Below are 27,567 nucleotides of genomic sequence, written 5' to 3'. Positions count from 1 at the left end.
ATTACATATTATACAATGCACATCCGGACCAGTCAAAACCTCGCGCGTAATCTCGCGTGATAAAATCGCGGTACGAAAAAGGGTCAGAACAAGCTCAATGTTTGATTAAAATTTTTTTTTTTTTTCTAATAAGTTTTACGAATTGATCCAAAGCGATCCAAGGGGGGCTGGATACGTATAAAACCAGGTGATGACTCCTTTAATGTATCATATGCATTGATCTCAGGTGACATGTGCAGTGATGTACTAAAAACGAAGCGTAGTCTGCATATGAAGATGAAAAAGATGAATACTTGGAAACAGTTCGAACAGAATGACTCTTACTTTTTAAACATGATGGGATTGCCACTGTTTATGTGTTTGTTCCATGAGTTGCTGTTTCTAAAAAACAAACTGAAAGCAGCATGAAAGGCTGCATGTACAGTATAAATAATTTTTTTTATGGTATCACAAGTTGTTCTGAACCAGCTTCCTGTTCCTCATTTAGAGCTCCAGTTCAACTTTCTTTCTCAGTAAGTTTTGTTGATTGTGTCACGTCCACCAACGCCGACTGAAGAACATTTGTTTTTTCAATCTCTTGCAGATAATCTGCAGAACGAACCATTCATATGTTTACAGTGCTCCAATCAGTCAATTAAGGGTCAGCATAGCTGGTGAGGTAAATTGAGCTGTACTTCCATCTATTGGCCAACGTGTGGTACTGTGGATCAGTAAAAGCTACATTTTCTTCGTCGTGGTTCAAAAACTCTGAATGGTAACAAAATGTTGTTTATTTTAATCCATGAAAGCATTTAATAAAAAATACTGAACATGAAGACAGACCTTAATGTAACAGAGTGCCATCAATATAGGCTCTTGGTTAATGTGCAACAGTGCTTGGAACAAGAACATACAAACATTGCATTTATCTTTCAGTATTCATACTATACTACAGCATAAGGCACGTTTTGCATCAAATAACATAATTTCCTATGTTCCCCTGGAACACTTTCAGACACACTGAAACTAGTCCTCAAATACAAGGAGAAGTTGATAGTTATATCTACTGTAAAAAAAAGAAAAGAAAGAAAAGAAGCTATGTTAGTGCGGTGCACATTTCAAAGAAACAGCTTTGTGGTAGAACAATACAGAATGTTAAAAATATAACATGAAACACTTTCACAAATGTGTGTGTATGTATGTGGGGGTAGCTGGGCAGCAAGAATGATTTTAGCCATCAAAACACAGTCAGGTTATGGGTTTCCCTGAGAGAAACGCAACTTTGTCCCCCTAATTAAGAAACAGAAACATTTGGGAATTACCTGAAAAATGTCTGCACTTTCAAAATCCTTCAACATACTGGATACTATGTTTACTTCAGTAAAATCATTTTAAAAATACAGTGAAGGAAATTTGACATTTCCGTATGTCAGATACCTATATATCAGGCAGAAATTCATTCAGTGGAATATCCAGGAAAGCATATCCATCCCAAATGGGCATTAAAGTACATACTCAAGAGTCCCTTGCTCTCATTAGAAATGACAATGGAAAGTCAGTCCCACTATGAGCTGTTTTTTATGTCCAGACAGACATTGAGCAGAGACGTGGAGGCCTCCTCTGTCTCCGGTGCAGCAGAGTGAACCGAGCCTGAAGCCAGCTTGCTAGAGTCGTACTCTGAGGAGCAACTTACCATTGCGATAGTGATCTGGGACTCCTCATCTTTACCCAAAAGGCTAGGGGAGGAGATGAGGGAGTCTGGTGAGGAGACCTTGGTGAGAAGCTGCAAGTGGTCTTCATCGGAACCAGACTCGATGCTGACGCTCTTACACAACCCACACAGACTCTGGCGCGTTTCCTCCAAGTTTTGCTCCAGCACAGTTCGCTCTTGCAGCAGCCGCTCTTTCTGGCTTCTCTGTCGAGAGAATGACAGTAAAGCTTATTCACATCAAATAGACATCTAACTTAGATTAAAGTGGTTAGTTAGTGCATAGTTGCGTCTGATCTTCTCAATCAACCCAAATAACTTGTGTAGGAAGACAAAAGTACATCAACAGTGTTGCAGTTCATACTGGTCACCACTAGAGACCAATGCAGGTAACAAGGACACAACATTCAATCATATCACGTTTGACAACATGTTGAGAGTAATGGACGTATTAAAGACAACTTACTAATCTTTTGATTTCAGATTCTAGCTGGTCTATGCTGTCTAGCTTCCTCTTCCGGCAGCGCTGTGCAGCCACGCGGTTTTTGCTTCGTCGACGGACGTCGTGGACAAACTCCAGCTGATCCTGAGTCAGATTATGGTGTCTCAGAAGCTGCTGGAAGGCACTCCGGCTCAGCGCCGAGATCTGGTCCACTGGGAACGGGAGCTGAATCTGTTGAGTACAGTGTTAGGGAGTTAGATTTATTTTACATCATATTTTTAAACTCAAATCAAAAGCTGTGTATCAAAATGACCTCTGCTGCTCTTTTGTTGTTGGCCTCAGTATCTCCATCTGTGTCGAGGTCCGAGTCTTCCCCAGAGTTGAACGAGGAGGACATGTAGGGGCTCTTCTCTGACTGGGAGAGGCTGTCAGTACGTATGGCGGGGTCATTACCCGTCTCAAAGTCCCTGAGGAAGGGACAGTCTCCTACACTGGAGCTCAGGTCCAGCTGTTTAAGCCAGTGGAAGTCCGATGCTTTTGCCAGAGTGTTTTTGTCCGTAGGTTCCAAGGGGAGGGGTTGAGCCTGAGATGGGCAGAGGTCAGACCAAAATCCCTTTGCCAGATGTTCAGCCACCTCCCTCTCCACGCTGCTCCTCTCCCCAATTCCCTCTTCCTGGCTTAGAGCAGATAGCGGGTCTGAGAGATCACCTTCCATTTTCTGTCCGAGGCCAGGCTCACTCTGCTCTATTAACTCACAGCTATCTTCTTCCCCTGATGTGTTGAGTGGACATGAATTAGGGTCGCAGTCGGTTTCCGCACCCAGCGTCTCGACAGCCTGGTTAATATCTCTGCCCGCCGGCTCAATGAGTTCTGGCGGATTCACATCCCCCGGGGTTGACAGCTCACAGGGTAAGCCACAGTCTGCCAAACTCAACTCGTTTTGATTACATACATCTCCGATCTCTAAAATGTCTGTTTCACAGAACTGAGAGGCTTTCTCAGAGTCTGGGCATGGTGAGGACAACATAGGGCACACACCATTTGCGGCTAAGTCCAAAGAAAAGGGGGCTATGTGTGGCCCGCAGTCTACCAAACAGAAGTTTTCTTCCCCGCTGTTTGCCTGACCCTGTGCGCTCTGAGAACACTCTGCTGGGTTATCTGCTTGTTCATCACCTCTTGTAGGCACTGAGCTGTGTGAATCAAACGGTTTTGGTTGGCTGCTCTCAACGCTGGGGCCAAAACTAGCACCGGGATCTTGGCTCAGACAACAGGCAGTACGCCTGACCTCCCGTGAAGTTCTTTTGCCTTCGGAAAACTTTGGGATGAGGAAATCAAAGCATGCTGACTCCAAGTCATGAAATCCTAAAAAGTCAGCACAGCTGTGAATGTCATGGATGTTTTCTTTGGTGAAGGGGAGCTTTGATGTGTAGGCAAATTGAAGCAAAGGTTCAAACCCCCTTACGGTCACCTGTGGGGAAAGGAGACACAGCAAATCGTTGAGGTATGATTAAACTCACACCGTAACGACAAACTACTGTGCTGTAAAAAATTACAATATGACCATACTAAAAACTACTGTGACTAGTTAATAAAGGAACATAGGATATCCAGACATACATGGCTGTTTAATACATGCCTTGAACTGCATTACTTGAAACACAGCCTATGTGGATACTAAGGCATCCATCAAAAATCAACAAAGCTTAAAATATAATAGTGCTATATTGTTCTCTGCAGGGCTGAAAAATATATTGTGGTCACAGACATGAGTCACATTGCAAGGGTTGCAAATTGAACAAGCATGTCACACAAAAACATCTAGTGTCAAAATTAGATATGGCCGTGTCTGCATTCTCCATGGAACGCGGTGAAAATAGGCCTGTTAGTCCACATAACTATTTATTCTTGCTCAGAAACGTGTTGGTAGCTGGTCTTGCATTTAGATGATGCAGCTTGCCAAGTGTAATGTAATTTTAGCTGCGCATAAAAATTAACATGGCAGCCTTTCATAGACGAGCTTCCTGCTTTCAGAATGTCCAAAGTCAATTATTAACTCTGTGATGATTATGGACTTCAGTCTTCAGTCAAGTAGAGAACTGCCTTATTTCTTATGCCTAAAAACAATCAGATTACACATAGATAACTGAATTCCATAGTGGCACACATTGGTAAAATTGTAATTCACAATAGATTCATGCACAGACTAAATTATTTGCAGTGTAAATTTCCCCCCAAATCCCTCGGATCCAGCAGAACACTGACCTCATCAGGCAAAGTGATGATGGGATTCTGTCTGGTGACATTCGTCACCTTGCTGTGAAAGTATTCACTGCAGGAAGCCAAAACAGAACAGTGGGCCCGAAAACTCCTGTCCTCCACCACCACCGTCAAGTCACACAGGACGTCCTGGTGCCTCTGGTCATTCAGACACTGGAGGACATTAGCGCTGTGCACGGCGGACTGAAAGGTGAACACTGACATGCGAGGAACTTGGGGCGACATGGTTCATACAAGCTCAGCCTGTGTGACAGGGGAAGTCAGAAAAGCATCATGATCATACACCGCTTACCAAAATAGCTCACAATAAAAGGTGTCAAACTGCAGTTATTAGTCACGTTCAACCAGCCTGTAAAACTGCAAACAATTTGATAATTGATTGGTTTAATGCAATGTAATGTAATATAATAATCCATCAGAAAAAAAACAATAATATAGAACTGCTAGTGGATTCTGCTGTTTACAAGGGGATGTGTTGTTGTGCAATTATATAAAACCACCAAGCACATTTTCATAGTAATAATAATAATAATACATACAGTGAGTGTGAACCATGAGGTTTGGAAGAACATTTCTAATATATGAGATGTTTATAATTGGCATTACTGAAATAACTTTTAAAATTATATATAATTATGTTTAACTACTGCAAATTAGTTTTTTTTGTACTGTCTAATACCAGCTTGCCAGTGGAATAGGTTACTTCATCGGTATTATTGTTATGGCAGCAGCAAAGATCGCAGGGCAGTCAAATGGCATATTCTCATTCACGACACTTAACTGCGTCTTCACATTCAAGGCAATTAGATGAACGAATCTGACTTCAATAACAAAGAAAGATGATGGTGAAGCTCAACACAATAACTTATGTTAATATCGTACTAACTGGGAACAAGAATTAGATACACAATCGTCTGACAAAATGTAATTGCCTAGCTAACTGCACCCGGGGTAGATTTTATTTCAACTTGGGGCAGCGACTAAAAAAAATGCTGATTCATGTTTAGCCAAGTTACCCAACTGGGCCTCGTGGAGACGCGTAATGGGAAACATCCAAAGTTACGACACGACAGTTATCTTACTGACGTCTGACATTAATTAGGATACAAATCTAACATCTAATGACATTATATCCAACCGGAAAGGTTTTACGCTAGCCTAGGTTAGCTAAAACAACTAAACCGAGCCAACACGTATTCCTATTGTATGCTAACAACGAAAACATATTCTAAAACGGTGCTTTTTAGTCATTTCAAAAAGGCGAACGTTCACCGACCTGCCCAGCTTGATAATACTGCCATTGGTAAATATTTGTGTGCAGACGGTTCTAGTCATCCGGAGCTCGACTTCCCCATGTCATGTGACTATTTGACTATTTGGACCAGGAAAAAAAAAAAAAAAAAAAAAAAACCTTCAGCACTTACTGCGCATGCTCAGTGAAGGCGCTCGAAAGACAGCCAAGACAGGGTCAATTTTGAAGCATTTCATTACATGATGACATTGTTAAAAATTAAACATATAAATATGTTTTACAAATTATGTTCCCACAACATGTCATTTGTCTCCTGAAATAGATTTTTGTCATGTGTACAAATCCAATCCCATGATCTGTTAATTGTCCGTCATAGCACACCTGAGCGTGAGAAACGCAGAGCTGGTCCTGGTGCTGTTTTAGACTCGAAACACTGTGTGAAAACCCTTGTGACGAGAATGTCAACACTGTGGAAATGTCCCCTCTGAATAATCAATGTAATTTCATCACAGCCCTGTTTGAGTCACTGGCAAGACTAGCTGGCTATCTGTGTGAGATCCCTTATACTGTGGAGCAGAAGCAGCAGGTGGGTTGGTGTGGATTTCCTGAGTACTGAAGCACTGCCCGATTCTTTCATAGAAGAGGAGATAGGCTTGGCAACTCTGGACTTTACTCTCGCTCACAGGCTGGACGCTTGTGTCGCTGATATGGAACCAGGATCCTCTTCCTAGCTCTTCATGTCCTGAAGGGAAATGATCAGTTAGTGGGGAGATGTAAAAAAAATCACGAGGGTCAAGTTATGATTCTATTTATACACCTACCCTCCTCAGCTTTAAGTCCATTGGATGAGGGTTTGGGGAACTCGGGTCGTGCTTTCACATAGGCTGTGTAATGACCTGACCTCATTGTTCCGCTGTGCTCTACGATACCATACAAACTGTACAAAATCTCAGCATCTCCCTCTGCCAAGTTCTGTTTGGAAAAACAGTGTGTCGTTAAGTGCTCAGACTACAATAAAACAATGATAGCTTTACAAATAGACACATTGACATTTACTAAACGCTGTTAATTCCAACATTTACCTTGTATTTAACTGCACAATAGGGAGCTAGATCCAGTACCAGGGGGAATTGGACATGCCTGTTCACCTTACAAATACTGTATCCAGTCTAGAGGAAAACAACACAAGTAATATCATTAAAATGCCATAAAAAATATGTCACAGCCTTACAAAACAAAAGATGTGTCATTCTTTTTAAACAGATAAGCTGACTGGAACTTTTCCTCACCTGTTGAAATCTCTTCAAATGGAGGGTAAGCACCGGTGGGGGAGAGGAAATCAGCATTTGCTTGAAGGCATCAGTGTAAACATTTGTCTTGGATCCTGAACAAAGCACAAAGACAATAAACGTCACCGATCCCCCAAATGGAAAAGTGAGTCCCCTCGAGAAAAAGAAGCAGCAAAATATCAGAAAATATGTGCGTCTTGTTAGCATTTCTGGATTTGTGATGTCAGCGAGATATATTTCACATACCTCCATCTTTGCCTTTCTTTGGCTGCCGTTTAGTGCAGGTGACACACAGCAGGCTGTTGTTCTGCGTGAGGGTTTCCACTTCTGTGAACTGAAAAAGGCATGACTGGACTGAACACTCTTGTTTCTCAGGGGCTTTCCTGGCAGCCAGTGTCTGGAAGGCCTGCTCTGGGTCCTGGCTTATTACAGTGTACTCTTTAGTCTCCGGTAGCTCATCTTCACCCTCCAGTTGCTCATCTTCACCCCCCAGTCGCTCATCTTCACCCTCCAGTTGCTCATCTTCACCCTCCAGTTCCTCATCCTCACCCTCCAGTTGCTCATCTTCACCCTCCAGTCGCTCATCTTCACCCTCCAGTCGCTCTTCTTCACCCTCCATGCTTTGATCCACAGAATCAGATTCTTCTATGAAGGCATCATCCAGGGTTGCTTTCTCCATTTCACTCACCAGCTGTGTGTCTTCTTTGCTTTCCTGATCCATGTCAGACATTTCGGCATCGCCCAACATGCTGTCATTTGAGTGCTGCTCCTCTGATAAGACAGCAAAACAGTTGCTGAACGACGACGTAGCAGATGCGTCGCAGTCGATGACTGAATCCTCATCCTCTTCTTTGTCCTCCTCATCCTGGACCGCTTCCTGGTTCTTCTGGTCCCGTTCAGACACACTGATCTGTGCAGGGCTTCCTTCACTTAGTGAGGCTTCTTCATGCGTCTCATTGTCAGCATCTTCCCTCCCATTTGCGTCTGCAGCAGGATCAGTGTGTTCGCTCTCTGTGTGGCTCGGAGATGAGATACTGTCCAAAGTGACTCTGCCGTCAATCTTGAGCTGCCTCTTTTGATGCTGTATGTCAAGATAAGGGAACAATACAGACTATTTTTTTTTTTTTTCATTATTCAACACAAAAAGACGAATTAAGGCAAAAGCAAAAATACATCATCTGTATATTTTCAGTGAAGTACCTTGGCCTGCTTCTTTGCCTGCTTCTTGGCTTTCTTCTGCTGGTACTTGCTACTGGATCCAGTGGGAAAGTCCTCATCGCCGTTTGCCACAGCAGAACCGTTCCGGCTATCCTGGCTTGATTCACTGGTGTTTTGAACTGCTTTTTTCTGGTTCTTCTTTCTGTATGCCTGTAAGACGTAAGTCACAGCTGGTACATGCATGCAACACAAATACAACATGAACAAGTCATTGCTCGAGGAATTGTCATATGTCATAAAACACATTTTATAGCCTTACCTCATCAGAAACAGGAAGTGAAAGATCCAAAAACATCTCTGCAACTACAGACACCTGTAAGTGCAAATCAGTGGCCATTTAGCTTGCCGTTGACATGATACTGATAGGTTATAATACACTTTTCCTCCACAATACATACCGTTTTACACTGCTGACACATTATGGTGCTCGTCAATTCCCCACCAAAGACTTGGTCGACAAAGTTTTTTGGAAATCCATTTTTCTCGTATTCTGTAATCAGAGCTTCATTGTCACAGGGGCCAATTCAACTATCAGGTGTACCCATCTTTGGTCATGAGGTTTTTGTTTTTGCTCACATCACACAGACTACAATATGTTTAATGTACAGCCCAGTTACTTACCTTTAACTAGTGTTTTCAGCTGCTCTCCGTCTGTGCTTTTTCTAGCTCCTTTCAATGCCTCCGTGATCCCTGAGCACACTCTCTGTAGAGAAACACAATCTTTAAATGTAAATGAAAAGAATAGACTTTTGGTGAACCATAAGGAAGAGCTCTTGTAGATATAAGATGTACAACATGTTCACAGAACCTCAATCATTTCAGCCTCTTAATACTGATTGCATTCTCATAAAATCTCCACTCTGTGAAAATTAACCAACCTATTGGAGTACCTTTGTGGGGGAACGAAATCCCATAAGTCATTAAATGAGAGGGAATAAATGCTATTTAGCCACATTTTTTTTATATATTTCACACATCCAGACATCCATGATTTGTGACTAAATTTAGAATCTGAATGCGTTGGTGCCACTGAGCCTGAAATAAGAAATCCAAATGGCATACAACGCAGCTCACTGCAACAGTGTTGCTGTCAATACGTTATGCACAAAGCTACCTGAAAAGGCTACGGAGTCCGTTTCAACTGTAAACCTTTCACCAATGTGATGTTCAGAGAGATTTGTTTTGACGCTAAATGCATACTTTGATCTCCTCAGCTCGCATCCCATCCAGGAGGTAGCGCAGCAGCTCCTGGCTATCTTGCTGTTGAAATCCTTTGAACCTAGCAGCCCTGCAGAGAAATGAGAAGAGACAATGAATAACACTCGACGTGGTGATGCTAGGAAGAACATTTCAAGCACATCTCATGGCCTCAACTTGTGTTAAAGTCGCACTCACTTTTTACAGACTTGTGAGAACAACTCCCGCGGTGTCACCGCACCCTTCTTGGATTCCTGGATTTCATTGAGTAGTTGACACATAGCTAAAGTCAGGGATCCGGGCTTATCTAACTGCATGTCGATGGGCTCCTGCAAACACAATAAAACAAGCCTTTGAGTAATAAACAGTGGATATTAGGCAGGATAAGTCTACTATCATAACAGCTAACCATCATTTAAAGAATAATAACACACCAGATCCGAGGAGGCAAGAGGTTTAATGTTGAGACTAATGTTTTCTTCTGTCACTTTGTTGAGAATCTGTCTTAAGAGCTTTGTTTGAGAAAGATTCTGCAAAAGAAAATGACAGCAATTAACTTTAGAATGTACGTTTTCTCTCATTTGAACTGAAGACCGATGTCCCATAAAGCACAATCTTACCTGAATGACTGCATTAAAGAAACATGTGTTTCCCAAGTTGCTCAGCCCCTTTACTGAAACAACACCGTTGTCTTCAGACGGGCCAGACTTTTGCGATTTCCCAACACTCTCTTTCTTGGCGTTTTTCTTCTGGTGGCTCTTATTTTCTTTGTTTTCCTTGTCCTCATCCTCATTTTCCACAGCCTTTTCAGTCTCCGTTTTCTCAGCATCAACATCCAACAAGATGTCTTCTTCCTTCACTTCTAAATAACCAAACACAACATGGTGGACATGGTTACGGAGACATGCAATTACAAAAATACAGCGACGTTAAACCGGGACCTACTTTTCGGCGGTCTCTTTATGGGATCTCCAGTGGCTTGCTTTTTTAGGTTGGTCACCAGCTGAGCCAAATGTCCGGTTCTGGAGTACTGGACTTCATCATCACATATGTAACACCTGCAGAACGCATTAAAACAAAGTTTAACTCCCCATTTCAAACACAACCTCTGTGATTAACACATCACAGCAACATACTCACCACACACTCCAGTTGTCCAAACTGATCACCAGGCAATGTGGATCCGACCGAGGGGTCTCATAGTGTTTGATGGCATGCTGGTTCTCAGAGTTTCTTCCACATCCCTGGTGGAAAATAATGCATCATTGAGCTACACTTCATACACTGTCAATATCTGAGTGATAAATGGGTTGAATAAACTCACTATATGGCCACACTTCAAGCACATCCACATGCCAGGTGTTTCCCTTTCCTCTTCAGGCTCCTCTGACACAGTGGCGTTGATATCCTCCTTATTGTCTTCATGCTTACAATCCTGGCACCGCGTCCAATCAGAATCCCCAGAGAGTTTTTTGGTAAAAGTTTGGTCTGTTCCCTTTTTAATGTGCCTGCAGGATGGACCTAAAAAAGATACAAAACACAGACATACACTGGTGGTCAAGTCACCCTAGGTTTCTACAGGTGGTCATGTGACATGAAGGGGATCTTCTTTACCTGCCAGGTCAATGTCATCGTCCTCTCTGGAGCTCTTAGCCCTTTTCTTTCCCATTGTCACCTAACAACTAAAGACGAACGAAAATCAGACACAATTTGACTTATAACGTTGGATAAATCAGATTAAAATGCTGCTGAACACCATTTAGTACCGCGCATGTAATGATAAAGCAAACAACAAGAAATATAATTTAAATAAATGATCATCGTAAAGAGTCCAGTCAACTTACTGTAACAAACGGAGGCTAAAACCTTCAGTTTTCAGTCTCCTTTATTCAGTGTGGATTAATTATCATAATTAACGCGGTTTACTGATGAACAGCCGTCATAAGGCAGCGCTCGGGAGAGTAAAGTGGTCAACAAAGTTTCAAATTCGCCAAAAATCACTCCGCTGATTTGTCAGGAAAGAATCCCAGCTGACACATGCAGACAACAGAGGAAACGATGGTGCCGCTGTTTCGTGTCCGGTACGCGTGTTTCCGGTGTGCGTCGCTTGAAACCGTCCGAGTAGAAACAAAGTTCGAATACAAGCGTACAGCACTAGCAGGATTGCCGGAGTTGTTCAGCTCCTTCTGTGAATATCTTTTATTCATTTTAAACTCTTGGCAAGACATACATGGACATATTTTGAGACAGATCTCAGATTAAAACTGTGTTGTTTTATGTCTAACAGTAGTGGAGGACGACGCTCTAGTTTGCCTTTATCAGTATGGCTTCTTTCTTAGAGTGGGCTGAGTCGCAGCTGGCAGAGATAGAGCTGCTGACGAGCATGTTTCCAACCCGGGAGGAGCTGGACATCACAGACCAGTTGGCACTAGCTGAGCTCAGGGACTATGTGGAGGGCTCAGCTTCAACAGACAGCCCCCCTCCTTCCAGACCACAGTTCTTCATCAAACAGAAGCTGGACGCTGCAGGCACGGAGAGGGTAACTGTCTGATCACCCAGCTTTTTATATGTCACTGTGATTTAAACATGTCCCCAAATATAATATGTTATTTTGTTGCTTCACTCAGGCGGATGTCATTCTAGCCTGTGCGTATCCATCCGAATATCCCAGTGTATTACCAGAGATAACAGTCCGGTAAGCCAATATCCACGTGTGATGAAGGTGATCAACTCTCAACATGCAGAACAAAAAATTATGTATTACGTTTATTGCCTACAACTGTACATACAGTCTATATAAGAATCTGTGTTCAATGTGCAGGCTTTAAAAAAAAAAGAGCTTATGTGTCAATAGAAGCCTTTATGAAATGGCAAACAAGCAATACAATATTGTAACAAAACGTCGATATCAAGCAGACATTAATAACTAAAGCACACACATTTCAACATTGCAGTTCTGTTAAAAAATAACAACCTTCATTCCATGTTTTAGTTATTTTGTAGTGCAAATCTTATCACCTTCAAGTATCAAGACACCTCCAGCTCCAAGTGGCCTTGAATGTTCTCCAAATCCTCATTACGGGCATGTTTTATTGGTGTCCTAGGTGTGCCGGTCTTAGCAGGGCCCAGCAGACACAGCTCCACACTGAACTCAATGCATACCTCACGGAGAACTGCCAGGGAGAAGTGTGCGTGCTCTCCGCCGTGGACTGGGTGAAAGACAACCTGCAGCTCTTCATTAGTAGGAGCTCATCAGCATCGAGCTCAACACCTTCCAAGAAAGAGTCCTCCTCTCCACGGCCACAGCACGTGTTCAGCCGACTGTGGATTTACAGTCACCACATCTACAACAAGACGAAAAGGAAGAACATCTTGGAGTGGTCCAAGGAGCTGGGCCTCTCAGGATTTAGCATGCCTGGGAAGCCTGGTGTTGTGTGTGTGGAAGGCCCTCATTCTGCCTGTGAGGAGTTCTGGTCCAGGTATCTTGAGTGTTGTTATTTTAATATCACAGCCAGAAGCCTGTTGAGGTCCCAGGTTTATTTTTCCAATTTTTTTCCCATTTCACAGAGTGAAGGTGCTGACATGGAAGAAGATCATGATTCGACATAGAGAGGATATTCCCCTGGATGGCCAGGGTGACGACAGCAGGACTGTTGAACATATAGACTCCCTGCGTAAATTCACAGGCTTTGAAGAGGCAATGTTTGACCCCCACGGGAACAGAGGAAATCACATGGACCTTGGGCTGCTCTACCAGTTCTTAAATGAGAAAGGCTGTTGTGACGTCTTTCAGATATATTTTGGCATTGAAGGGAAGTAGTGTTCAGAGGTATTCATGCAAAATAAAATAAGTGTTAATTTCAAAGGGATTCATTACTCTATGTTTTGTTTCACATACAAAAACACATGGATTGTGAGCATGTGCCTAAAAAACTGAAATAACTGAATACATTTGTTATGGTGTTCAGCATATACAGTACACTGGGAATTCATTGGGATAAAAACACTTTTTGAGAAACTAAAACTTCTTTTTAGCTAATGGGCATGTTTTTCAAAGAGAGGCATTAAAAAGATGTTTATCTGAGAGGTTTCTCGAGGACCTCCGTTAAATTTGCAATTTTAATACTCCTACAAGGATCACACCTTGCCCCAGGTGTTTCTTGCCTCAAATGGTACCACTTTGTATTACCAGCAGGCTATAATAGGATTTTCAGGTCTGATACCACATTAATAATTGGACAACATAGTCAACAATATATCTAGATATATCTGTTTATGAAATCTGTTGATTTTCTTCTTATGAATTATAGATAACATAACCATGGCAAGTCTCTCCAATTTTCTTTGAATGATTCGTTCTTAGATAAACTGTGCATAATTGTGGATTACACTCTGGTAATTAAAATGTGTGTTTATTGAACATTAATCTTATTTTTAGCCCACTGACTTGGAAAAAACAACATTTGTTTAGATTTTGTTTGCATTTTGTTCATCTTGGGTTCAGTGGAAGGTTATCATTTCATATTCTGAATATTTTATATGTGGTTTTATGAGCAAAGAGCCACCATACAGGATATGTATTCTATCTTTAAAAGTCCATTATCAGTTCATTCCAGTCCATGGTTGTCCCATACGTCGACACATACATTATTACAGGACCAAGATGAGGGAATACACTGTGTACTATATTTTAATGTTGTAGAAATATCTCAAGGGAGCTTAAAGTCCGAGGGTGAGAAATGCAGAGTTCAGTCTTTGTTAAAAATGAATTGATGAAAATCCGTATATTGTACTGTTTTCACCAGAAGTGTGGTAAATATAGTCCATAGGTTTACCTGGTGACCTCCAGTTTAACATCCAGTTACACAATGACAGGAAATCACAGGGAGACACAACTTGAAGACAACATTACAGTGTTTGCAGGCAATGGATTGGATTTCCTTGCGAACTTGCTTGGGCTACTTCACCCAGCAGATGGCACCATAATAATACAAGCTGGAAACATGGCATCCTCAGATGTTACCTGCATTTCTGGATGTAAACATGTTTAAACCAATACAACAAAAAATATATGTAATGATGATGGGTTAAAATAAATGTGTTGGCGTTATTTGGATCATATATGAATAGTGAGATTTTTAAGAGGATATTTAACTTATTTATCGTGATTTAACGATCTAAAGGAGATCCTCACGCTCTAAAATAGCTTTAATAACTTTTGAATGATCTATCATCATCAATTGGTAAGTGATGAACAGATACCGGTTTAAAATATGGCCATGAGGAGGGTTGTCCATCCTGATTTGAGTTCTGTGTATCTTTTGTCCTGAGAGATGCTCGTCAGCTGGTGCTCTCCCGTTCTGCTCCTCCTGATGTTACGTGTTCTCGCTTTGCCCTCACAAAGTGGATACGTCTAATTTGCTTCTTCAGACCTGTTTGTTTCTCAAAGAGAGCTCACCTCCCAGGTGCATCCACCATTCCAGCTTGTCCCCCATGATTTGATTCTCTAAATCTGAGCTCTCTCTCCCTCTTCCACCCTCTCATCCTGCGTTTTTGGATCTAAAATCCATCTCTGTTAGCATTTTCTAGAGAAAGGTCTCTAAGCTGAATCAGGTGATGACTTATTATAAATTGTACTAGGTGTAGATGACTGTCTTCCACCTTAATAACCAGGATTGTTGCATCTTAAACTGGACAGATTCATCACTGTGGTATAAAAACGGAATATCTACTCAACATTTCCATGACATTTTAATTGTAATAAATGATTACTCTTTATTAAACATGGACCACACAAAAAAAAAAAAAAATACAATCTCAAATGAAAAGGGAGGGGTTGCTCCAGATTTAACTATTAGCTAATTTACATGTGCAGTCCTTGGGCAGGTACACACAGAACAATCACCAGACATTAATTAGCATGCACACTATCACACAAATGTCACTAGCTCGTATTATTCAGGCTCATCATATGACAACATAGATGACACCTTCCTGGGTGAAACCCTGAAAGGGCTGTTCTACACTGTATACCCAGTACAGATACATAATACATAATGCTGAGAGTCCCCACTTTAATCAGAGTGATTATTTCCTTTCATTTCTGGAATACAAAGCCAAAACAATGGAACATTTCACTTGTCCTTCAACTGCGCTTGATAGTTTTATAGGAATATATAGAGGCCATTTACCATAAATGATGATTATCCTGCCTACCTGGACACTATGGGTGTGGGCTACACGTCAATGAAATGGCTCAGCAGATCAAGGTTCTGCTCGGAGTATCGGGAAACCTCTGGGGTGCTTTTGCATTTCCTCTGATCGGGAGTCTCTGCGACTCTAACATCATTATCACAAAACTGCAGGGACAAGGTTGTGCAGGTGGCGAAGGTTGGGGCAGTGGTGGCGTTCATTTCCTTCCACTTTCCTGCCTCACAGCGTTTCATTGTTCTGTGACATTAATATTTTTGCGTTAAATGAAAGTGGGGAACAGGACTGTAACTAAACGACTAAGACTGTTGGTGATACATTTGCATGGTTTTATATCTTATTGAATTATGGGGGTGACATTGAGAAGCTCATGAAAGAGAGAGAAAAAAAAACATCAGTTACCCACTGACAACATTTCTGAAATCTCTGGTTCTCATCATGTAACTCATCCATATTGACGTTCCCCAGATATATTCACACCCCATGTTTGATGCAATGAGCTATCGATCAAAACCCAAACATGTAGCCTTGATTTAATCAGCCAGCTTTAACAGTATAATGAGCAAAATACTGTACGTTTTGGTGTGTTTCCTTCTCTAGAGCAGTACATGATGAGTTAGACCTAAAGGGGACATATAATGACAAGCTCACTTTTTCAGTCTTTGTGCACATACATTTGGGTAAATGGAGTGACATGCAGGCCCATCTAATTATACCATCACGTTATCTCCCCACTATAGGAATAGCTTTGAGGATGTAAAGTCAATAGGACCTGTAGTTGATGGAGAGTAAATAACTTGACAGCAGAAACCCTCCCCTCTTGCTCTAGAAGACCATTTTGGCAACTATTTGTGAAAACCATTTTTACATTAAACTTCATTCACACATGAAGTACTGGCATTTTTCTTCTTTTTTTTTTTTTTCATCATTTCAGACAATAACCCAATTCTGTAGGTCTATTGAACTGGTGATGCATATAATTGAATTAGTTTTGAAAGTCATGGTGAAGTAATTCAACACAGGGATTTCATCACGTCTCTATAGCCAGCACTCTTTCACAGAGCCAAGCTAATATTAATAGTATTGTTTTGAATTACTTGAAGATGCAAATACTGAACGGAAGCTTTTGAATTTGAAAATTTCCAAAACTTAGGCTGAGAAATCTTCACAGTGCTGAAAACGATGTACCGCAGTGGATTCTTCCCACATTGTTCTGTAACAACAATGTGTATTTTTCTTTGAGCTGGTTGCAAATTTAAGAACATCTGCAGTTCAAACTGTACAGATTCCTGGAAGAGCATTAATCATACTGCGTCTTTTTTAGACGTAGCACAGTTGTACTCTACTTTTACACACGTAGCATTTTTATAATAAAATGTACTCTCCTACTCGCCACTCATCTTTCACTTTATTTTCATCAGATACTCTATAATGCCATAAAACATGTAACTACACTTATTAAAGTTGACTGTAATGCACTGACGCAACAGATTCAATGTATGAACATTTATATTGAAGTTCAGCACGGCTCTTGCTTTGGTAAATGTATCACAATATAACAAGAAGTGCATAACGGGACTCAAGTCTTTTAATTCATTATGTGTTGCATTACCATTTTCAATTCAGCCAAAGTAAACTTGATAATCAAAGCAATTAAAAACACAATCAGTTGTGTTTCCAAGTGCTATGTGGAAACTTTGTCTGGGAGCTCTTTGGGATTCTGGACCTTCTCCCCTGATGACCCCTCAAGGTGAACTCCTGTATGGCTGTCCGTCCCATGAATACTAAATATGACTGAATTAAACATTTTCTCTCTTCTCACTATTTAATCAGTTGTATGACTGAGCTGTCTGTCTAGAGTAATCCCTTAGGTTCACCATCACACTGACTGGCATCACAAAGACGACTGGCATGCTGTTCTGGAAGTATTCAAGCTTTAGCAATCCCACTGGTCCTTCCCCTCTTTTTGTATGCTCTTACGCAGCCTATACAGCCACAGCCCTATAAATCAAGACAAGTTCTTCATTATATCCTTTCAATGTACTATGTCACCCCTTCTCAAGTATGATTCATCCCTGTAAATTGCTTTATTCCAGATATAGAAGCATATTAGTGTTCAGGAAGTTCGTATCAGATCAGAGATTTTATTTCTATGTGAATATTTCCCTAATTTCAAACATTTTCCTGTAAACCATGCTGAAGTTTTTTTTTTTTGTTTCTGAAGAGCTGGCGACACTGTTGCTAACTGGTGATGTGAAGCACGTTTTCATGTTTGAAATGACATGTCATTGGGGTCAGTAGGCCTTTCAGTATCTTGCCCTGCCAGAAATGCAATATATGTGCAGTTTTCAGCTCTCTGAGAATCATTCAAAAACCGACTGGTTGTGGCTGTTAAAGCAACAAATGCAAGCATTACTTGCAAAAAAACGTATATGCAGTAGATAAAAGTCAAGTCCAACTAACAGACAGCAATATATTTAGCCAAATGTTGTGCTACTGAGGCTATTTTAAACAAAACGGGCAATTAAACCCATTTCATATCATGCCATTATATTAATACTGGGAAAAAAAGGGAAAAAATCCAAAGGAGGGAGAGGGGACCTTGATGATAATGAGGCTGATGCCAACGCCTGATGTCCACCCACATCCAGACAGCTGGCATCCTGCAGGCACAGCAGTTTGTCAGAACCTTTTCAATAAACTGTTTACACATTATTATTCTGTTTGCATTGGAGATTGTTTGTTATTTGGAAATGAAATTTGAATATGTACACAGGATAAATAGTTTTATGTTAATGAAATTACTAACTACCGGTAAAATACTAAATGACTAACTGGTGTTCATCAACCAGTGCTTTAATAATAAATGGCAAACAAGCTAACTACAATAATAAAGCAATAGTTTCAGCCACACATATTTATGAGAATGTTATCAATGTATGTGTGTTAGGCATTGTTGCCTAAAAATGTGACTTCCCAAAAATATGACTGACATTCATTATTAATAATCCATTTAGCTACTAGCACATCCTTTCCACATTCAACATGATATTTCCTGTGTTAACATTAGCTGGAAATGGCAGACCCGCTAAATAAACTACAACAACACTACTGGTAATTGAAATCTCAGATAATCTCGAAGGATAAACGCTAAATGTGCAGCACTGTGTTTTCACTCTTCATCTCTGTTATCAAACTATTGCTCAGATTTCCTATAGCTTTAATTTTATTGGAGGAACATCAGGCTCCCACTCACTAATATTCCAACTTTAATTAAGTCTCTGGTGAGTTGCTTGGAAGAATCTCAAGTGCTCAAATCCAAACAGATGGCACTCTATTTATTGCATACCTTATGCCACAGGTACTACACTCCCCTCCAAAGACTTCCCAAGATAAGGCTATGCTTTATATACTCTCTTAGGCCGGCACAATTCAAAATTCAGCCAATACAAAAATACAGAACATTTAGTTTTAATTATATCTGAAAATATAGCATAGAATAAATCAAATGGTAGACAGACAATCCCAGGGCTGGCTATTTAAAGACGCACCACAGAGAATGTGAGTCCGTTGTGGATGAATGAGTTTAAAATACAGTGGGTAGCCCCGTTTTAGTCATCAATCCACGGCCTGCATGTGGCCTGATTCGAACAGCGGAGCCGTTGCCTCACAATGTGGAAGCCTTCATGCAGCAAACAAGGGAATTGTATCTGACTGTACACATTCATCTAGACTAATGGCATGGTGATGCATCCAGGGGGATACACAAGCTCATGTTCTTTGTTCCAGATCATTTGACTCCTTCTGACTTCCACTCGTCCCCGTCACAAGTGGAAGTGTGAGTGATCTGTTTAATCTCATCAAATATGATTAGGCAAAACACATCTCAAGATAATATCCTACAGCCCTGTGATTCAGCAGTGGTGCAGACGATGTGTGAATGTTGCAGCTATAGGTAAAGGCTCAGCTGTGCTCTACCTTTATTTGCTTTACATGAAATACAACATAATAAAAATGTGCTGTTTTGCACATAAATGAAAGTAAGAAAACATTTATCTAATCTATCTGCAGTTATTTTTGACAAACCAAGGAGTGTGCTTGCAATGCTAGTTGGCATCACTGTGAGATTTACTCTGCAAAAACTATTTTCAAAGGTAGCACCAACGTGTTGTAAACATGCCATTATTATTCTACCCAATTCTCCATTAGAGTGAGCTGCCAGTCAAAGACAAAACTATTTACACAAACAATGCTACCCCCGGCTTTCTTAGGGTAATAATAACAGACACTCAGCACAGAGTTCTGAAAAACGGAAAGGAGAATATTGAAAAATTGTGAATTTCATATTCCACTGTCTGCTCTTTGCACCTCATCTTTGGGTGCACAACAATGATTACAGGACAAACTCTTCCAAAATATTTGTACTGCCGAATATGAAAGATGACACAATAAAAGTTGCATGGATGTTTTCCAGTTGGGAATGTTGTGATTATTGTTTGGATGCATGACTTACTTCACAGTCACAAATACCTCAAAACTGTACTTAAAAAACATGATCTGGAGGGAAGATTTCTTCATCACTTCTATTTACTTACTGACTTTGCCTTGCAATCCCACTCCATCTTTGAAATCCTTTTCCTTCCTCATACTGTGTTGCCCAGTGAATCCCACAAGGCAATTTACATGCTTGGATAATGAAGTGGAATTACTGTTATTTCTGCTTTTAAGCATTGTGCTGTTAATCCAAAACAAGGAGCAGTATTTGTGTCAGGGTTGAGGGCTTTTCATGCAAAGTCTTGCTATGGCTCTCCAGTTGTCACTAATCTACAGCAGAATGTGATGAAACAGAAAAAAAACAATTAAAAAAAATACCTAACTCTAACTCTTGCCGTTGAGAAATAAAAGGCAAATGCTTGTGAAATACCCCACACAACTGCAACGACTAGAGACTCCAAGAATTAATGTCCAACATTGCTCAATCTGAATTGTGCTGTAGACCAAATATGTTTAAGTGTAATCATATTTTTTTTTAGATATCAATTCATCCCTGAAGGAGTTTGTGAGAGACTTCTGTTCCGCTATGATATGAGCTTATTGTGAGCTTGAGGACTGATATGGACAGTGCCTGCAGGGTACAGTGCCTATCAGTTTCTTCAGTTTAGTAAGACTTACAAGGCCTCCTCAGAGGTCATGCTGTGATTGTTACATTCCAAGGGTAAAGAGAAAATCCATTTTCCCACTCACTATTTACAATTGCATATGAATGTTTCCCCCCTTCTCTATCTAATTACTAAATTATGATTGATTTTTTTGGTATTATATTCCTGCCAGGCATTATTCAAGACAGTCTATCTCAATTTACATAGCTTAACGAAGCACTGAGCTTTTAATAACGCGAAGGAGTGTGATGGTGGGAGCTGATGTTTATTTGAAATGGCTCGGCTTTTGATAGTAATGATTATGAAGTGAGCATTGGGAACCGTCTCTGCGAGAGGAGAGCAAGAGTGAAGCAGGCAGATGGCTGGCCGGACAGTGTGTTGATAATGGCAACATTAGTCTGCTGGGAAGCAACATTATGCTCAAGGTCAATGAGAGCTGAAGAATGGAGGATCATAATGACACGGGCCCCGTGTCCTGGAACGAGATCTCCCTTTAAGGATGTCGAGATATTTAATATGAGCTCAGTTATCTGTGCGAGGCTATTATATCCATCATCAAATTTCAAAAAGTTCATCCGCGTCACTGAAGCAGTGATAATGGACCGTAAAAGATGCCTTCTTTTTGATTCTAAATCGGTAGGGTTTACTGTACGTGTAGCAGCCACATTACTACCAAACGTGAGATCCTATAATGAATTTGCTTTAGTTTTATAATCCTCGTCTCCAGACCGTTAAACTTCATGTCCGTACATATGGCGCTGTGGATAATGCACATTTGCACACCATCTTCTTGGAATACTTGCATTTTGAATCTTCCCATGCCATTCATATACATATTGACTGTATTTCCATATGCGCACTATTTGATTTTGTATGGACTACTAATAATGATTTGTAGCATGTATTTACCCTGCAGTAATCCTTATTTGCAGTAATTAAGAAGCCTTGAATGCGAGTAATACCTGTACCAATCTTCCATATTTTGCATGATTACAAATGTAGCATCTGCTTCTTTGAACTCCATGACTGAATCCACCCGATTTTACTGATCAACACATGTTCTCTACATGTTTTTTCTTATTGTGTTATCTTTTTTAAAATGTATTCCCTTTTTTTTTTCCTGTTATGCTATTACTACTTGCTTTTTCAACTTTCTAATTTCCCCCACAGGGATCAATAAAGTTTCATCTTAAGTGTTCCCTTCCAATTAAAGCAATCAGCTGAATCCTAACATCCGTGACCATGATGTCAAATCCCAAAGTGGTTCGCCTCCAGTTTCCCTCTCCCAGCCTACTTCCTCTCTCAAGTCTGTTAAAACAAGGGCAACAGCAGCCTGCTGTGTTGACGTCCGCAGGTGGTTTCATGAAGCCACTTCAAGCATATCGAACTGGGCTCCGGTGAGACGAGGAGGAATCAGGAGACTCTTTTGTCACCCTGTTTTAATTCACAAATCATGAGCGGAGCTGAGAGCCTCGGGCAATCTTCCTGAGGAGCTTCATGGTTTTTCATTCCACACATTTGCATATATTATTAATACTAAAGTCTGAGCAATAGTCAATAATTGTATGGAATAGCAATTACAGTGTGGCTGCAGGTTTATATAACTGGAGCGATGCAGAGTCATATTGTGACTGTGCGTAATAGCGGCGAAATTCCCGAGCAGAAGAAATTACTCGAATGCATTTCAAAGCACAAATCTAGTCACAACAAAATGGCAGTTTTCAAGTTGTTCATATTTTAATCCGCACTTTGACTCTCTCTCTCTTTTTTTGTTTTACAGTGGCATAGTTGAAAAATGAAAATTCAATACTGGGAAAAAAGCAATCCTCACACGTCCCCCATAAAAAGCAAATTAATTACAGTGATTAAAACTTTGTACAAAATGAGTTATTTATAGAATCATACCCAACTAACAAAATAACATGTATGAGCATTGGCAATGTGGTTCAATGTCTTTGATACAGTGAGGGCATGTCTGATTCACCAATGCCTCAACATGTCATTAGTACTGTTTGCAGCAAACTCAAAGGCCATAACGGTGATCCTTGTATTGTTTTTTATGATAAGATATAGAATTAAAAAATGGACAACGGACAACTACTTTAGTAATAACAACAATAATATCAATCAATATAGTATTATATAATAAATGTCAATCAATCATAATAATAAATACATATATTAAGATCAGATTTGTTTATTTTTTTCCCTTTATTGTAAGCAATTCATTAGAATCCCTGTTTGAATAAAAATGTGAAAATAATCTCAAAGTGATGGAACCGATGACACCTAAAATGAAATTCTATAACCGGTGTTTTATCTTTTACTAAAATTCAATACTTACACATTATTTACATGCCGCCTGGCAAAACAACCTCTTGTTAGATAAATGGAAACAAATAAGACTTGTGGAATACTTTAAATACTGTATGCTTATATACAAATTGTAATGTGTCAGGGATCCCAAGTTTCAACAATATTGTTCACCAATATTCACGTTAGCAAAGTATTTTACAGCAATATCCACACATTGAGCATAGTTGTTCAATAAAAGTTGACATAAATAATGAACCCCCACAAGGTTCCACTCATTCAGTTTGGATCTTACATCAAATTGGCAAACCGAAATGAAAGTTACTCATCCATGACGATGACTGCAAGTGTAGTGAAATCTTCATCACCTGTCTGTCACCATCTCTCCATCTAGACTCATATTGAATCCTGAGACAAGAAACAGTTGATGTATTTCCCCTCCATGTTAGTCCTCAGACTTTGTGCTTTTAATTTTCTAACTTGTTCTCTGTTGGTACAAATCAACAGCATGAGCAACAAACTGAAAGTAAATCAATGCAGACGTTTACAGACAGTGCTAAGAGGGAGTTGATTTCATCTACAGACAATCACATAGATTGTGCTTCAGTGTTTCCTTCTGTCAAAGTGTTTGGGCAATTTGATGATGTTTTTAAATGTGTGCAGTATGGCTGTGTTGGGGTAACCTCCAGGCAACACCACCATTTAATCCGGTTTATGTATTTAACTTATCCTGCAAACCCTTTTGAAAAGCTTAGACTTCACTCAATCTTGAGTTGAAGCACATTTCTTGTTGATTTGAATAAAAAAAAACTGCAAAAAGTTCTATTACAGTTGACCTACGAGACAATAGTGAAAGAAGTTAATACAAGCAATGAAAGAAATGCAGAACAATATACAGCATTTAGGCACTGTAAAACTGAAATGGAAATAATCCAATTGTACAAGGTTTACATCGATTACAAAAAGAGAAGGCTATATTGTCAGTGAATGCTTTGGAAAACGAGCGTTTCCAAGCATGAGCTTTCTGGAGAAGATAAAAGGAAATGAAAAGTAAGTAAAATAGATCATGTAGTGATGTGAGGCAGCTTAAATTTGCATGTCTGCTGTCAAAAGTTGTCATGAAACGAAGGAAAAGAAGTCTAAATGAAGTACTCTTTCTTTTCCTCTGCATGCACGTGGTTTCCCTCAGCGTTGATGATGGCCGTGTCTGCGTCGGGGGCATCCTCTGCTCCTTTGGCCTCATGTGTTAGATAAGTCCCTGCAGACACACAGAGCCATACAACAAGTTTTCCACCAGCAGACATATAAATGGACTCCAGGCAAGGAAATTGTTATTCACGGAAGCTCAAGTGATCTCTTTTACCTTTATGTCTGGCCAGATAACGTCCAAGAACTATTATCAGACACAAGGTGATGAAGACCACGACTGCAACAACACCACCGATTAAAGCGTGGTCCGGTCCGTGTTGTCCTAAAGCATTAGGATCTGTACCGAGAAACAGAGTGAAATAGAGGGGAAAAAGGGAGAGAGACACAAAATTAACACCTGGAAGACGTTTCACTGCTCTCTAATTCAGTCTCGTGAAAGATATCCAGATGTAGCTTTAACACACACCTCACAACAATCCCAAATGAGCTTCTGTTACATCGAGAGCAACCTGACATCGCCTGCTTTGAAGTGCTTGAATTGAGGTAGGAACGATGTAATCGTAGGAAATACCACAAATCTCTGCACAATAAAATAAAAAATGTGGCAATAGCAACAGTACCATCAGCTCTGAGACAGAAGATCACCAAATCCTCGACACATGCTGTCTTTTGTGTTTTCCCATTGCCACATTCTGCTGCTGAGGATCAGGTTTTTTTTAAATGAGTGTTATTTAACATGAGGTGTCCTCCGGGCCGAGAGGGAACCGATGGTTTCCGAGGAAGGAGCACGTCTTTGTCTGTCCTTTTATAAACTGTAAGTGGCTGTGTCTTTACTGTGCACCTTGTGTGCTCTCATTATCTCAAGCTGATGGATGGCTATGGCTCGTGCTCAGATTCGCAAAGTGACCCTGTGAAATGACGGCGGGGATGTTCCAACAAACCTCATTATACTCCTCCGTTAACGGAATGCAACCATCATTTTCAGCAGCCCAGTGTGGGACGTTAAAAATAAAAAGAGATGGCGTCGTGAAACATGCAGTTTATTTCACTCCATGCAGGATAGGACCACCAGTCTTGTTTTATCAGGAATTCATAAGCAGGAACTTCACACTTTGAAGCAGTAACTGTTTTGGTACAACAGTAAAATGAACTCTTTTTAGATTTTGGTTGCATGTCGATGGAAATAATGATCTGTACGGGTGATTCCGCTGTCAACAAGGGGCATAAGCAATTTTCATATCACACTGGGCTAGTGCACACGGCTCACTGAAATGAGACACACTGCACTGCTCTGGCTACACTGCAGTGTTATCTCAACACAACTCGCTAATTATGCTATCCACTTAAAGTGTGACAAATGGAGTATTTATACTTGTCCATTTTTTGAGCAGAATTTCAGATGTAGAAACGATGATTATTTGTATGTCAAACTATGGAGAGGAAATTCATTTAAAATCAAAATGCTTGCAAAAAAACAAAAACAGAACCTCTTCTATATACACACAAAAAGGAAAACCATCCAGGGACATTGATGACTGATTGATTGATTGATGACTCAGTTTGCCATATTTTGTCTGTTCTGGTGTTTAGTTAAATTGAAGACCACAAGAGAAATGTGAATCTAGTTTCCATCCTGTATGGCAGATCTCACAAATAAAAATAGTAAACTAAATCGCTGCAACTGCTATACACATATATTAAATCATGACTGTACCTAGAGAAATATGGTTAACATCTTTTTATGTGATCAAAAATGTGAAAGATAAAGACAAAAATCACATGATTCAATCTACAGCCCAGCTCCGCTCAGATAAAGCCGTCTATTCCATTGTGCAAAGACAAACCAAACCAGGAACATATTGTGTGATAACTTATGCAGCCTGTGACATGGCTGGAGAGAAAGCGGCTGGCGTCAGCAGAGTGAGCATCCATGCATGGTGATGGTTTGGCTCATGCTGTGAGGAGGCCGTGATGAGTCCTGACCCAGATCCAGCATCACACACTGTAAATCTGGCTTACAATGATTGCCTAGTGGGATATTTACCTGATGTAGGCCCTGGAAAGTCTTTGGCTGTTGCCATGGTTGCAGACAACGACAGCAGTAAGGGAAGACGAGGGGAACAACACCATGGTAAAAAAGGTGAACCACAACGTTCGTAGGAAACATGACAAATTAGCAGGGTCTGCTTTTCTGAGCTTTTACTTTGACAGCGTGCAGAAGTGACGGAAAGCGAGTCACTGGGAGAAGCACAAGTTATCAATATATATATACTATTAGTACTTTGTGTGGGTCATTGTGTTTCATCTACTTTAAAATGTTCAGCAGGTAAAGGTAATGTCTTTCACCAGCACCTGAGTATCGTCTGAGAAGAATGCAAGCTACAGCAGACATAGATGTAAACAATGCACAATTTCTTCCAGTATTTTAAAGTAGTAGTAGAATACACAAAATGCATTTTGGTGTGAAACTCTAAATATGAACATAACTTTTGGTTATTTATAAAAAAAAACTCCACAGGGCATCTCTAAGGTTCATAGGCTGGTTGTCAAAATTAAACACAACCCAAATCCAAGTCATTTTTGTGTCTTCACCCTCACCAGAGTTATTTTGACTGTAGACAATTAGCATGTTTTACCTCCAGAGTGCTCTGTGGTTCAATATAAGAATAATCCTACCCAAACACTGGAACACCAATTCCTTCAGGAGAGATGAAATTAAGTTAAAACACGGAGCATGTCATTTTGGTAAACACAATTCTAATATCATTGCATGTGTTCTTATTGTTTGGATGTAATGGTAGAATTAATTCAGCCTAGAATAAAACGTATAAACCCTCATGTTTTCTATTTTCTGCTTCTGCAAAGATGTAAATGTGTGCAGCGGTTTGCAAACAGTAACTACTTGATGCGGTAACATACTAAACAGTGTTCACTACAAATAATAAAAACAAGCAGCAATAAAAATGCTGGTGAGGTTAAAGCCACGTGTGTAAAAAAAATAAAAAGGACAAAAAAAAATAGAGTGCGTTGAATTCATCCAGTAAAATTGCTATTTTCTAGCTGAAAGCCCAGCTCATCAATCATCAACTGCGTGTTCAGTGTCATGTTTGCGAGTGCATGAAGCATTGAGCCGGGGCCATGGTCGGGTGCAAGTGTACCTGCAAATGTAGCTGTGACTGCCTGGGCCTGATGTGGGAATGTAAGCATTAAGGGACTGGAAGAATAGAGACCAGAGGGGGAGGCATGGAGGCACTAATGTGATGACGTCTGCTAAATGAAAACACGACCAGAGGGGAGCAAAAACAAAGCTCTCCGTAGGGAACGGGCTCAACCAAATTTACAGGGAAAACAAACGGCACAAAACAATTATTGCA

General features: G+C 40.4%; 4 protein-coding genes across 7 annotated transcripts in view; 1 reads left to right on the top strand and 3 right to left on the bottom strand.

Annotated features, from left to right (window-relative positions):
* Positions 1-752: 752 nt before the first annotated feature.
* LOC311019360 (transcription regulator protein BACH1-like) lies at positions 753-5,784 on the bottom strand. Its single transcript, XM_084018713.1, has 5 exons — positions 5,683-5,784; positions 4,392-4,649; positions 2,443-3,597; positions 2,154-2,360; positions 753-1,894 (listed from the first exon to the last, which is right to left on the bottom strand). The coding sequence occupies exons 2-5, from the start codon at positions 4,629-4,631 to the stop codon at positions 1,544-1,546; spliced, it is 1,953 nt and encodes a 650-aa protein (XP_083874839.1). The 5' UTR covers positions 4,632-4,649; positions 5,683-5,784; the 3' UTR covers positions 753-1,543.
* A 100-nt stretch (positions 5,785-5,884) lies between these two features.
* Positions 5,885-11,422, bottom strand: usp16 (ubiquitin specific peptidase 16). Of its 2 annotated transcripts, none has more exons than XM_084018712.1 (18): positions 11,207-11,422; positions 10,977-11,044; positions 10,687-10,883; positions 10,503-10,606; positions 10,308-10,420; positions 9,983-10,224; positions 9,797-9,892; positions 9,561-9,691; positions 9,366-9,453; positions 8,787-8,868; positions 8,564-8,655; positions 8,425-8,478; positions 8,148-8,315; positions 7,194-8,028; positions 6,948-7,042; positions 6,741-6,827; positions 6,480-6,630; positions 5,885-6,400 (listed from the first exon to the last, which is right to left on the bottom strand). In XM_084018712.1, exons 2-18 carry the CDS (start codon positions 11,029-11,031, stop codon positions 6,165-6,167), a joined length of 2,826 nt encoding a protein of 941 aa, XP_083874838.1. In that variant the 5' UTR covers positions 11,032-11,044; positions 11,207-11,422; the 3' UTR covers positions 5,885-6,164. The 2 variants fall into 2 exon arrangements, with proteins under 2 accessions (XP_083874838.1, XP_083874837.1); XM_084018711.1 differs by having other exon boundaries at positions 10,977-11,037.
* Positions 11,423-11,627: 205 nt separating this feature from the next.
* On the top strand, positions 11,628-13,304 carry rwdd2b (RWD domain containing 2B). Its single transcript, XM_084019357.1, has 4 exons — positions 11,628-11,901; positions 11,990-12,057; positions 12,467-12,841; positions 12,930-13,304. Exons 1-4 carry the CDS (start codon positions 11,686-11,688, stop codon positions 13,180-13,182), a joined length of 912 nt encoding a protein of 303 aa, XP_083875483.1. The 5' UTR covers positions 11,628-11,685; the 3' UTR covers positions 13,183-13,304.
* A 9,133-nt stretch (positions 13,305-22,437) lies between these two features.
* Positions 22,438-27,567, bottom strand: part of LOC311020270 (cell adhesion molecule 2-like) — a 111,596-nt gene continuing 106,466 nt past the window's right edge. For 2 of the 3 annotated variants that reach the window (XM_084020227.1, XM_084020229.1), the window contains 3 exons: positions 26,238-26,264; positions 24,408-24,530; positions 22,438-24,302 (listed from right to left, as the gene is read on the bottom strand). In XM_084020227.1, coding sequence (XP_083876353.1) covers positions 24,184-24,302; positions 24,408-24,530; positions 26,238-26,264 — 269 coding nt within the window. In that variant the 3' untranslated portion in view covers positions 22,438-24,183. The remainder of the gene's footprint in view (positions 24,303-24,407; positions 24,531-26,237; positions 26,265-27,567) is intronic. The other variant, XM_084020228.1, reaches the window with a different exon arrangement.

Source organism: Eutrigla gurnardus (genome assembly GCF_963514095.1).
Source record: "Eutrigla gurnardus genome assembly, chromosome: 10".
NCBI classification, from domain to species: Eukaryota; Metazoa; Chordata; class Actinopteri; order Perciformes; family Triglidae; genus Eutrigla; species Eutrigla gurnardus.
The sequence above is the reverse complement of the archived record's forward strand: the minus strand, read 5'-3'. Positions and strand labels throughout refer to the sequence as shown.